The sequence below is a fragment of the Oxyura jamaicensis genome, chromosome Z (assembly GCF_011077185.1).
Source record: "Oxyura jamaicensis isolate SHBP4307 breed ruddy duck chromosome Z, BPBGC_Ojam_1.0, whole genome shotgun sequence".
In the NCBI taxonomy this organism is placed as follows: Eukaryota; Metazoa; Chordata; class Aves; order Anseriformes; family Anatidae; genus Oxyura; species Oxyura jamaicensis.
Window position 1 is genome coordinate 18,864,583 of NC_048926.1, and position 13,830 is coordinate 18,878,412.

At 41.2% G+C, this 13,830-nt stretch overlaps 1 protein-coding gene across 3 annotated transcripts in view; it reads left to right on the plus strand.

Moving 5' to 3' along the window:
• The window catches only part of DDX4 (DEAD-box helicase 4), a 34,771-nt gene extending 29,227 nt beyond the window's left edge, over window positions 1-5,544 (plus strand). For all 3 annotated transcript variants that reach the window (XM_035309967.1, XM_035309969.1, XM_035309968.1), the window contains 3 exons: window positions 1,566-1,836; window positions 1,993-2,079; window positions 5,254-5,544. In XM_035309967.1, the coding sequence (XP_035165858.1) occupies window positions 1,566-1,836; window positions 1,993-2,079; window positions 5,254-5,334 (439 nt within the window). In that variant the 3' untranslated portion in view covers window positions 5,335-5,544. The remainder of the gene's footprint in view (window positions 1-1,565; window positions 1,837-1,992; window positions 2,080-5,253) is intronic.
• The last annotated feature ends 8,286 nt before the right edge of the window (window positions 5,545-13,830 follow it).

A 13,830-nucleotide genomic window follows, 5' to 3' on the forward strand; every position in this document is an offset into this window, starting at 1 on the left:
TCCAGTCATATCCCATACAGGCTTCTGATGCTGTTGTTTTTCTTCTTGTTGTGTTCATGGACTTCTAACACTGCCTGTATAGAGTTTGTTGTAAAGAGAAGATTCTTCTAACTTGTATTTGCATTCTGATCGTTAGTGTTGTGTTTCTAACCCAATGTTGAGAAACAAGGTAGGATGTTAACTAATTTGAGGTCTAAGGCAATCCATCTTTCACATAATGAGCTGAAACAGTATTTTTATGTGAAAATCTAGGCTAGCTAACTGAATCTTAAGATTCATGGTGAGCTGCAAAATGACCAAGTAATTGTGATATTTTTCATCTTGTGATTTAGAGGAAGGGTCTTGGATATCTTCTGTTTTGGATGATGTTTTGACAAACATCAGAATACCAAGGCCATAGATAAGTTAAAATAACCTTCATAGAACTGATAAAAAAAAAAATTTGTCTGTATCCTGCGTGCTGTCATTTTCACAAACGTGAAAGATCTTTTTGAGTAGATCCGGCCTTCTGTATTTGGCTGGCCTGAACTGTGATTGTACAACCTGTCTTGTGTGGGAGGAGTTTCTTAATGCATTTCTGTAGATTTATTATGCAGTGAATTAAAGTATAATTACAAATAGAATATCTAGTTTCATGGAATCTGCTGACTTGTCAGGAACGTTACTGACTTCAGAGCCACTTGAGTCATTTAAGTGTGTTACGACAGTTGCTCTTTTCTGGGATAGTGTCCTACCAGGCTTAATGAAATGGCACACACTACAGAGCACTGGTTTTTAGCTTTCTAATTTGTTCTTTCAGTTAGATAACAAAGAACATGAGTTAAACTCAGATCTACGGTATTATAGATAATCTGTAAACACTCTTTAAAAATGCAAAACCCAGAGCAAATCTAATTTTCTTCTGGTGATTAAAAAAAAGACCTATACTGTTGGCTGGCTCCTGTGCGAGAAGCTACATGGAATCCATCTTTAATAATCTGGCTTAATGCAAAGTAGTGGGAAAAGCACTTTCAGCTATGGTGTGAAGAAACAGTCAGTTGAGCAAGTAGATTTTAAGGGAGACAATTAGTTTGTTTTATGATTCTTTTTGTAATGGCATGAATTACTGATAACTAATTAAAAATCCCATCTCTGTGACAGAGCATTCTGTAGAGATTAATTCTGAATTTGTGGCTTAAAACACTTAACTTGTATGCTTGAGAATGAAGTTCTTCTGCCTTCTCCCCTTCTTTCAACATTTTATGGTTGCCATAACACCCTTCTTTTCTGGTTTGTATGCTCAACTTTGAGAGTATTTTGTTTACCTCTAAGTGGGCTGTAGATGCAGTGATGAAGTGGTTCTAATACATGTTATTCTCTCAAAAAATGTAATTTCTCTGGAGGCATAAGTTTGCTGTGTTGTACTGCTGTGTTAGTTAAAAATCAAAAATCTTAAACTGGTAGGAGATGGGGGTTGTTTTTTCAAGAACTACTTGTGTCTTTGAGTCATGGCCTTTTAACTTGTATATTAAATAATACTGCAGATTTCTAGAGATGCACATTCTAACAGTTTCTCTTTTTGGCAGAGACAGAGAACAGAGAGAGAGAGAGGTAGCTCTTCAGGATTTTCGGTCTGGCAAATGTCCAGTTCTGGTGGCAACTTCAGTGGCAGCAAGAGGCCTAGATATTGAAAATGTTCAGCATGTTATTAATTTTGATCTTCCTTCGACAATTGAAGTGTATGTACACCGAATTGGACGAACTGGTCGTTGCGGAAATACCGGCAAAGCAATTTCATTTTTTGATAATGGTTCAGATGGCCATCTTGCACAGTCTCTAGTTAAAGTGCTTTCAGATGTAAGTTTCAAATCTTACTGTTCAACTTTTCTTTTTCTTTTGGATCTCACTTTAACATACTAAGAAAGTATTATTTCTTGGCTTATGGCCGTCAAACTCTTAATATGAATTGGCAAAGCAGTGGAAGTCTCTAAATTCACTTTTCTAATTATGTAGGCTCAGCAGGAAGTTCCTGTGTGGTTGGAAGAAATTGCTTTTAGTGTTCAAGGAACAAATCTCGTTACGTCTGTTAATACCCAGAAGGTAAGTCTGAAAATGAAGTGGGAGCCTTGGCTTTTGGAATTCTATGTCCATATAAAAGTGTGGTTAGCAATTTATATACCAAGTATATATTGCTGAAACTTTGGGCTGTAATTGTGTCCCTTATCTTAGTTGTGCATCTTCAAAATGCTCAGTATTTCTGAAAATCATGTCGGATAACTTGTTTAACTTTTTAGAGTTATACTTTAGAGACTGTTTAGACTGGAGCCTTGCTAGCTGTGTTAGTTTTGATCTGCATTGTCAAGTGACTCTATAAGAAAAGGTTTGGGCAGACATGTCCAAAGGCTGTAGTTTCTAAAACTTCCCTGCTGTGTATGCTGGAACAAAGTTGCTAGTTACACAGTCACTGCTTATTACGAATCACTCAGTTGAGTAATTAATTTGACTAAAAACTTGAAAGCAGTAGCAGCTAGATAAATGTCCTAATCTGATCCGTGTTATAATTGTTCATAATGTCTGTGATAAAGAATCTTCTGGTTTCTTAGGGTTGATGTTACCAAGTGTTAAAATACAGCTTGAATAAAGGAGTCAGTCTGGGTGGCATAGCTCCTAAATCCCTCTTTGTGTTCTCTACATGCTTCTACTTGGAATGTTTTTTTCAATTGGTGTTTAATATGTCTTGCTATTACGTACTTGAATTTTGATGTCTTCAACAAAAGCCTTTCCTTGATCTCTTGCTTACATAAGAACTGCATTGCATCTCAGTTGCGTTCCAAATGTCAATACTGTTAGAGACCTCAGAAATAATTACTCAGTCTATGCTCATGCAATATATGAAACTGGAGTTATTCAAGTTTAGATCTTCCTTTTGTGAGTGATAGTTTTGTGTCCCATAACCAGTGAAAGTAAAGGGTGTTTTATCTGTATCTACCTTCCTGTCCAGCTCCCTAATTAAATCTGTTTTTTTCCTACTTTGGGTTTTCATTGGGACCTCAGTTACACACAGACTTTTGCTTCTTTCTCATGCTTGCAGCCTCAATGGACCTTTCTTCTGATTTGTATTCAAGGACATTTTATTTGTTTAGATCACTTCCAAAGGCATATCTCATCAGTCTTTTAATCTAGTTTGTTTCCAAAAAGTTAGGGGAGGCTTAAGTTGGAAATTAGGAGAAATTGCTTATCAGGAAGAGTGATTCAGCATTGGAACGGGTTGGCCAGGGAGTTGGAGTCACCGTCACTGGGGGTGTTTAAAGAAAGGTTGGACGCGGTGCTTAGGGACATACTGGTGGTACTTAGTGGGTAATACTGGTGGTAGGGGTAGGGTTGGACCAGATGATCTTGGAGATGTTTTCCAAACTTTGTGATTCTATGAAATCCTAGACTTGTAGAACTGAGTCAGTCTTCTGTGTCCTTTGTGATCTCTGCGTTACGAAATCTGACACTGACCTTTGTTCCACACACACAAGTTTGAGAGGAAATCTAATTGTTGTTCATAAAGCCTTGGGAATGCTGCCCTTTCAATAATACATATTCAGTTCATGAACTCTGGAGTTGGAGATCATCAAATTCTAATGCGTTCTTTACGAGTTTCTGAAAACAGTGATTCCAGAAGACTGTGCATTCCTAGTGTTCTGGTTCTGCCCATCAGGCAGCTTTTCACTACACAGCTGCTTGTTCAGTCTGCCCTGGTGGAATGGGAAGACAAGGTTAGAAGTGTGAGAACTCATGGCTTGAGATAAAGACAGTTGGCTAGGTAAAGCAAAAGCTGTGCCCAAGCAAAGCAAAACAGGGAATTCATTTACTACTTCCCATTGGCAGGCAGGTGTTGAGCCACTTCTAGAAAAGCAGGGTTTATCATGTGTGGTGGTTCCTTGGGAAGACAAACATCATCACTCTGAATGTTCCCTCTTTCTTGCTTTATCCCAGCTTTTATTTGCTGTTATTGTTGAACATGTTGTCAGATGATATGGAACCACAGAATCACAGAATGTTTCAAGTTGGAAGGGACCTTCAGAGATCTAGTCCAATCCCCCTGCTCAAGCAGGGTCACCTAGAGCTTGTTACAGTCTGGCATCCAGGCGGGTTTTGAGTATCTCCAAAGACGACGACTCCACAACATCTCTGGGCAGCCTGTTCCAGTGCTCTGTCACCCAAACTGTAAAGTTCTTCCTCATGCGGTGATGAAACCTCCTGTGGTTCAATCTATACACGTAGCCCCTTGTCCTATCACTGGCCACCACTGAGAAAAGTTTGCTCCCATCCTCTTTACATTGTCTCCTCAGGTATTTGTAGAGGTTGATCCCTGTGGTATGTCTGTACCAGCTTTTCTGGCTCTGTAGCTTAACAGCTTGTGTACTGTCAGCCTCCTCACTGGCAGGGTGATATAAGAAGCAGAAAAGTCCTTGGGTCTCTGATGCACTGCTTTGCAGATAAAACATTGGTGTGATATCACCAGTTTCCATCAAAAATCCAAAACACAGCCATATATGAGCCTCTAGGAAGAAAATTAACTCTATCCCAGCCCAAACCACAACACCTAATCAGCTCTTTTTTTCATTTAAATAAACTAGTAATGCTGTTTTTTCCTACTGCTCTATTATTAACAAGACCTGTATCTGATGTTCTGCAGTGGTGCTAATAAATCCATCACCTGCAGTAGGCTTCTGCTGTAATGTAGGTATATAACAAGGACTCTGACTTCTCTCCTGGGGAGGGAAGATTACATCTTAATTTGCGTGCCGTATTCACTTTCTCTTTCAAATAGAATGCATGAAAGGGTAATTTGATGATGAAATGATGAATTGGAAACTGGAATCTGTTGGAGGCTTTTATCTATTTCAGAACTATCTTTTAGGTGACATGCTTAATCAACTTCCCAAAGGAAAAGTTTTTTTACTGGAGAAGTGATGGAGGCAGTCAGCCTTAAGAAAGAGATGGAAGTTTTTCTCCAAAGATCTATTAATTGATTTGTATTGGATAAGGGAAGAAGTTGGGATTTAAACTTGGGGAAAGATGATTCCCACACCTGATTAAAACTGAGGTTGATAGAAGTGCATTAATATCAGACTGGGGTCTAAAGAAACACATATGAAAGGTTAACGATAAAACTTCTGCATTTACTTAAAGAAAAATGTTCAGATGAGATTGAGAGTCATGAATGCAAAGCGCTAAAACAGCCCTAAATGATTCTAAACTAGTACCTCTTCTGTTTTCTAGAGTTACGAAGGCAGCAGCAGCATGAACCCAGAAAGAGAGAGGATGTCAAGTTCTGCAAGTTCATTTGAGGCATGGGATTAAAGCCAATTTAGTACCAAACTGTTGTATTCTGTTGTGTTTTAAGTGAGCTACCTTACTTAATGCTCATTACTGTTAAGGTTTATGGAACATTTGATGTTTACAAGGTAGCTTGTATCTTACACTGATGCTTTCATCAATGTATACATACTCAGTTATGATGAACCCAGGGTTGATTATAATTTAAAATGGCTCTTGCCTTCCTACATACAGGAAAAAAACTTAAGGTATTTCTGAAGTGTTAAATGGTTCAGTAGGTGTTTGATGCTTTGTAGCTAGCATGTTGCTATAATAGGTGGGATGTGATTCCTGTTTTGTTAGCAAGTGGAATTTAGGAAATCCCTTGAACTTACTGCTTTGTTACTGAAATTCTGCCTGGGAATATAGTTCTCTGAAGACCTGTTTTGGGAGAGAGCTTTATGTAAAGAGTGCATCTAAACTTAATGTCCCTTCATTTTTAACAGGTCAGTTTTGAAATCTGTGCCAAATGATGAGGTGACAATCTTAAGGAGCTGTTAAACACCTTGTAAACAGTTACTTAATAAAAACTTGAGGAGTCTTTGTATTGATGGTTGCTTCTACATCAGATACACACAAACAAAAAACCAACATGTATAACTGCAGCTTCGTAAACTGGTACTTCTCAACATGCATGAAATGTGTGGTCTCTGTATGGAACTAAAGATAAATGGCTATATCCACAACTTATTTAAAATACACTTTAATACCAAGCAGTCTTTTGAGAAGGATGGAACCCAGTGTTGTGTGCAATATGCTTTTGCCTTTGACAGATGTGTACTCTTCAGCTGTCTCTCATGGAAAAGTTTTCTTTAGAGCAAGCTTGGTGGCTTGTCTGTGAGAGTTTCCCAGATTAGTAGAAGCTAAGGAGGGTAAGCAGACATGAAGAGTTTTACACAGAGATGTTCAAAAGGTTGCTTTTTCTTTGATTTTTTTTTTTAATTTACCAGCACAGTGTGCTACAAGGATGCATGTCACGGCCCCCAGAGGAAAATGGTAAATAGTAATTTGTAATGTCTTCACCATCTGAACAGGCTTACAAGTTTCTCATGTTCACAGCACACAATGCCGAGTACTATTTGTTGTATGGTCTTCGCTATTAGTATAGGGAAATAATGCTTCTAATCTTTGCTTACAGGACTGAAGGTTTAATGTGAATATCAGAACGGACTTGGGCAGTACTACGCAATTTGTTATTGTGGTTGAACATGCTGCTGTTCTTCCTGTATTTCTTCAAAAAATATTTACTTAAATACCTATTTGCAAAATACTTTCTGTGGACTGTGGTTTTGCTGCTACATATTGTACAGGAATGTAAGTGTTAATTGTAGATACACCATCACTTAACTTACTGTAAGCAGTGGATGTATGTTAACTTGAAGTCTTGAGCACAATGTCCTGGGCGACATGACTCCTTTTTCTGACAAGTCATCTTAAGGATCTGTGTATCCATTCTGAATTTCAGGTAAGAAATCAGGGGTGCTTGTGATTTGTTGGCAGGAAATGCATATGAACAGTAATTTCTGGAGGAAACTGTACAGTTGTCTTCTACTTCTCTGAAAAGCAAACAAAGTAACTGCAGTCATGGGATAGTTATCCTACAGCAAATCTATGAAGGGAAAACTTAGCCTTAGTTCTAGACCTGTTGTTCAGGCTTGCATTTTGTTTGTAGCTTGTGAAGTAATTACTAGAAGAGCTTTTAGTACATATTACAATTCATCAAGTACAGCATCTCAAATTACTCCTACAAGAAATAGGTGTATGCAGTGTATGCAATTGGAACTCATAAGCTTTTCTTATTTTTTTAAAGTATTTATCTTTTTTTAATTTAGCATGTGTAGAAAGAGGGGGAGGGAATCAGTCTTTTTTTGAATAAACCTTTATGTAGGTAAAAACTCAAATGAGGATGTGTGCACGCTTTCACTACCTTTATAAGGCAAATGTTTTCCAATCTACTGTGTCAGTTCTGTCCTTTTGTAGATAATTTTGCATCTCATTCTTCCATGCAGTAGCTTTCTTAGTTAATTTCCTCATGTTTCTGGTTTAAAAAAAAAGGTTGCATGGAACAACTGCTTGAACTTGCTGGCATGCAATCCTGAAGAAGTGTGTCTTTGTTTTTGAAAGATGATACCTTGAACTATGTTATTCCCTTTTCTTCTGCTTGAGGTAGATGTAGATGTGCCTTAGGGTATCTAAAATGTTAACCAAAATAATTTATTTATGGCAAAAAAGTACTAACCAACTAACTCTACCTTGATAGAGACAAGTATTTTCTGCCCCTTAGCTGCAAGTTAATATTTCTCAAGCAAGCTATCTTTTCCCTCATTTTGCTTCTGCAGGAAGAGCAAGTGGCATGTGTTATCATGAGTTGTCAAAGCTTTAGTGTGTAGGAGAGAGTCCAGTTGTCCTCCAGGTGGCAGTCAGGATGAGTGCTCTTTAAATATGTCACTGAACTGATTGAAACCTGAGAACAACGTAGTTGCAATTCCTTTTAGTTGCATCTGCTCTTGGCAATGATACCATAACCTCAGATCTTTGTATAGTTTTTCCCTGTCATTAGCTCCATACTTACATATATAAAAAAATGCTCCTTGCATTGGAGGGTAGTTCAAGATTAAGCTGGAGGCTTTTGACATAGTGTTGCAAAGGGCCATCAAAGCTTCTCTTCAACAGTATTTTGCATACTGCTTATTCTTAATTCTATCACATTGTCCCTTATTAATGCCGTGCCTGGACTTTTTTCTCTGTGAGATGAGTTTCCTAGTCTGAGAGGTCTGCAGTCATGAGGGTGAATATGAAGAAAAGGTTGTAGAGGTGACTTAGGAGAAATGTGTTTTGACTGTGGATCCTGATCAGAACAGCAGTTCTAGGAGTGGGAATCAACAGGTATAGCTGCAAAATGAAAGAGAAGCAGCAGTAGAGAGAACTTCGCACAAGTGCTAGCTGTGATCAACAGGACTCACTTTCTACCTTTTCTGAAACAGGTACTGGTTCCCTGTCTGGTATAACTAACAGTCCCTGTAGACATTTTCTATTTAGCTGTTAAACAGCTATGGGTGGGGACATTGGATATCCCGTGAAGTGGTCTCTGAACTCCTAGAAAGGCAGTGTGCTGGGACACAGATGTGTGCTCTGATCCTTTAAATGTAGAAAGGGTTATGATGTATGGATGTTCTTCATTTCTGGTCAGTCTGATGATTGGTGTCATTAAGTGACTTTACAAAGTTGACCTAGTTAATCAAGCTCCTGCTTTTTCATTGCTGCTTTTTTTTGTGTGTGTGTTTCCTGGAATGCCTGGAATGATTCTTACAACTGTATTTGATATGGTTTAAAAAAAAAAAAAAAGAGCAGTACAAAACAGATGACCATGCACAGCACAGTCATGCTTCTGCATTCTACTGCTTTGCAGTAGAAACTGATGAGGAGTCCTGCATCCAATGATAAAATACATTTTCAGGGTTCATCTCTTGGACTTACACCCTAGACTTGCTTGAGTGCTGATAAAAAGTCTTGCTTTTCACAGTGTGGACTGTACTATGATACAACACTGGAATATGAACCTCACTGGTGTACAGCTGTGGTTGCAGTCAGTACCATCCGTGTGTTACGAGTGTTGTGTCAGTACCCTGTAACTAAACTGCATCCCCCCAGTTCTCTGTGAGTGCAGATTTAAGATACCATTCCTTATGTTAGTTTGTGAAAGTAGCAGGCACAATGTTTTTGGAATTAATGATCATGACTCAAAATAGTTTGAGGCAGTGAAGTCCTTATGAAAAAAAAAATACTGGTAGAGTATTATGGAGGAAGGATAATAAATGACACAAGGGAGTGAATTGCATAAAGGTCTCCTCATGATTAAAAATGCAAGGGAGGTGAAAAAACACTTCCATAGGTTTCAAGCTTATACTGATTGAAAACAAATGACCAAACAAACAAACAAAACAAAACAAAACAAAAAAAAACAAACAAACAAAAAAAAAAAAAGAAAAAAAAAACCAGGAATTCAGGCTCATCACAGGATGACTGCCAACTTCTGATTTTAAGCAGCAAGGAAAGAAGTATCCCAGGTTGCAGCAGGACCGGGAGGAGGTGGGGGAGTACTTGCTCCTCAGATCAGTAGGTGACACCAACCTGGGGAGGACCAGCAGATGCACTTGAGAGCAGGACTGTTACCCAGACAAATTTGGGCAAGCTAGAGGAAGGGGACTTGTGCAGTTTGGCCTTACCAAATGCAGAGGTACAATAAAACAGTGTTGCCAATGTTACCTTAGAGCTTGAACACTTTTTTTACTGGGATTGTAACAGACCAGAATCATAGAACCACAGAATAGTCTAGGTTGGAAGAGACCTCCAAGATCACCAAGTCCAACCTCTGACCTAATGCTAACAAGTCCTCCACTAAACCATATCCCTAAGCTCTACATCTAAATGTCGTTTAAAGACCTCCAGGGATGGTGACTCCACCACTTCCCTGGGCAGCCTATTCCAGGGACTAACAACCTGTTCAGTAAAGAAGTTCTTCCTAATATCTAACCTAAACCTCCCATGGCCCAACTTTAGCCCCTTCCCCCTTGTCCTGTCACCAGGGAGAATAGACCAAGCCCCACCTCGCTACAGCCTCCTTTCAGGTACCTGTAGAGTGCAATAAGGTCACCCCTGAGCCTCCTCTTCTCCAGGCTAAACAGTCCCAGCTCCCTCAGCCGCTCCTCGTAAGACTTGTTCTCCAGGCCCCTCGCCAGCTTCGTAGCCCTTCTCTGGACTCGCTCAAGCACCTCCATGTCCTTCTTGTAGCGAGGGGCCCAAAACTGAACGCAGTACTCGAGGTGCAGCACTCATCTCCCAGCCTGTAGCTCTGCTTGGGGTTGTTGGGCCCCAGGTGCAGGACCTGGCACTTGGCCTTGTTGAACTTCATACCGTTGGCCTTGGCACATCGGTGCAGCCTATCCAGATCCTCCTGCAGAGCCTTCCTACCCTCGAGGAGATCGACACACGCACCTAACTTGGTGTCGTCTGCAAGCTTGCTGAGGGCGCACTCGATCCCCTCGTCCAGATCATCGATGAAGATGTTAAAGAGGACTGGCCCCAGTACGGAGCCCTGGGGGACTCCACTAGTGACCGGCCTCCAACTGGATTTGACTCCATTCACCACAACTCTCTGGGCCCGGCCATCCAGCCAGCTCTTAACCCAACAAAGTGTACGCCAGTCCAAGCCATGAGCAGCCAGTTTCCTGAGGAGAATGCTGTGGGGAACAGTGTCAAAAGCCTCAGTGGTTTCTTGTACACCAGAAGCTATAGGCTTCAGAAGCCTACAGCTTCTGGTGTACAACACAATCCTTGGAAGCTTTTCAGACCAGGCTGGATAGATCCATGAGCCACGTGGTCCACTCTGAACTGATCCTTTGAGCAAGATGTTGAACTGGGATGTCCTGACATGCTCTCCAACGTAAATGGAGAGAGGAGGACCCAAGATGACACATTTTCCTGCTCTGTAGCCTAAATAAACTTGGCTAAGTAAATGAGAGAAATGTTGCCTCTGAATCGACAGAGGTTAGTGACCTAGCTTCTGCCTGCTTGGACTATGTTCCTGTTCTGTATTTTCCATGCAGGACCTCCCTGGCCCATCTCTGAAAGTTGTAGCTCCCAGATAGAGCATTTTGCACAGCAGCCTTTGGCTCTGCTGGCTGGGAAACGTCAGGACACTTTAAAACCTTCTGGGGTCAAGGTCCGGGAGGACTGGGGAATGTCTAGCAGCCCTCTGAGGAACCTGAGCATGCCTGCTAGTGAGCCTGTCCCAGTGCCTGACCACCCTCTGGGTGCAGAACCTTTCCCTAACCCCCAGCCTGACCCTCCCCTGTCCCAGCTCCATGCCGTTCCCTCGGGTCCTGTCGCTGTCCCCAGAGAGCAGAGCTCAGCGCCTGCCCCTCCGCTCCCCTCGTGAGGGAGCTGCAGGCCGCCATGAGGCCTCCCCTCAGCCTGCTCTGCTCGGGGCTGAGCAAACCAAGGGACCCCAGCCACTCCTCATATGTCTTAGCCTCCAGACCCTTCACTATCTTTATTGCCTTCCTTTGGACACGCTCTAGCAGCTTTATTTTCTTATATTCTGGTACCCAAAGCTGCACACAGTGCTGGAGGTGGGGACGCACCAAAGAAGAGCAGAATAACCCCTTCCCTCGACTGACGAGCCATGCTGTGCCTGATGCATCCCAGGGCACAGTTGGCCCTCCTGGCTGCCAGGGCACGCTGCTAGCTCATATTCAGTTTGGTGTCAATTAAAACCCTCAGATACATTTCTGGAGGGCTGATGTCCAGCATCTTGTCACCCAGTCCGTACATATAACCAGGGTTGCCCCTTCCCAGGTGCAGAATCTGGCACTTGCTTTTGCTAAACTTCATGTGGTTGGTGGTTGCCCAGCTCTCCAATCTGTCAAGAGGAATGTCGAACTGCCCCCCAGTACAAGAGGGATGTAGAACTTCAGGAGATGGTTCAGCACAGTGCCATGGAGATGATTAAGGGACTGGAGCATCTGTGTTACATGGAAAGACTGAGCTGGGCCTGTTTAGCCTGGAGATGAGGAGATTGACAGGGGATCTTACCAACCTCTAGAAATACCTGTGGGGAAAATATAAAGAGGATGGGACCAAACTTTTCTCAGTGGTGGCCAGTGACAGGACAAGGGTCTATGTGTATAAATTGAATCACAGGAGGTTTCATCGCCTTATTAGGAAGAACTTCTTTATGGTTTGGGTGACAGAGCACTGGAACAGGCTGCCCAGAGAGGTTGTGGAGTCTCCTTCTCTGGAGATACTCAAAACCCGCCTGGATGCCAGACTGTAACAAGCTCTAGGTGACCCTGCTTGAGCAGTGGCATTGGACTATAGATGATCTCTGAAGGTCCCTTCCAGCCTCAAACATTGTGATTCTGTGATAAGTTATCGTATGATCCCTGCTATTTCCAGTACCAACAGAAGTGAAGTTGTATGGGGAGGAAACTCTTCTGAGCTGAGGGTGTGATTGTAGTTTTCAGTCTTCGAGTTTAATTGAAGTAGTGCATCCAGCAAAGGATTTCTAGGGCAGTCAGAATAACAGTAGTCCAGAGAAGTGCAGTTTGGGTGGAGAAAAAATAAAGGGGGGGTGGGAAAAAAGGGAGGCTCACAGGTTGAGATAAGGTCAGTTTAAATAAAGGAAAGAGTAAAAAATATCAAGGCTGTGAAAAAATATAAAAAAATAAAAAATAAAAAATAAAATAAAAAAAAATTTTGTCTACCTCCCATCAATGAGTGATGTTTTGCCATGTCCTGGGAAGCAGGGCTTCAATACACGTGGCAGTTGTTCAGGAGGACAGATGTCTTCACAACAAGGTCATCTGGTCCAACTGTCCCCTTACCACCAATGTCAGCCACTAAACCACATCCATAAGCACCACGTCCAACCTCTCCTTGAACATCCCCAGGGATGGTGACTCCACCACCTCCCTGGGCAACCCATCCCAATGCCTGACCACTCTTCCTGAGAAGTTTCTCCTTATTTCCAACCTAAACCTCCCCATACTTTTTGGAACAACAAGTTCAGTAGTACTTGAAATATAAATACTGTTTTCCATTTTTACGCTCTTTATCTTCAAAATAACCCTGTAGCCTTTAGCACCTCTGAATGTAGTGAGTCTGGCTTTTCATTAAGCAGAAGTGAAAATGTTATGATAAGGAAGTAGTATTTACAGGAAATGCTTTGTTTTCAAGGGATTCAGTTCTCTGTTTAGACAGTAGACTGGACAAATCATTTAGGAGCCAAGCACCAATTAAAATGTCTGTCTTCCTCTTAATCTAAGTAGTTTTAGAAATCTGACTCATCTGTCAGAGCTTGATTTCCATATGTAAAATGAAGAATAATGTTTTCTTTGGAACTTGGCTCTAGATGGACCAGTTGCCTGCTGATGTTGTTTAACAAAACAACAGACAGCCACTGCCGTTAAACAATTTGCGTACTGGCTTGTCATCTTCCCCTACTCTTCTAAGTGAAGTATGCACATATTTACACAAGATGGGATGAATACTTAAACTGTTTTTTTTTTTTTTTTTTTCCTTTCCTCTCCCCCCCTCCCCCCCCCCAGAAAGATGAATGAGGTTTGAACTGAAAAAGCTAACTCGATTTTGGCCTCATTTTGGTTCTCATTTACCACTAGCTACTGGGGAGGCAGTTTACCAAATAGTTCTTTGACTCAATAAATCTTAAAGTCCAACAATAAATATCAGAAACAAACAGCTGTCCCCTCCAGTTCAAAATGATATTTGTTGTCCCTTAAGGCTGTTGCCATATACAAGTTAAAACTGTATAGAGGCAGATACTATCCTTGCAGCTCTGTTCCATGGGCTTCTCAGTCTAAACCTGCCTGTCATGAAATAAGCTAGATTATGCTAAAGGAAAGACACAGTTTTAATTTAAGGAATTTTGTCTTTCAAGGTCCCATTGACCATGAAAAGGTC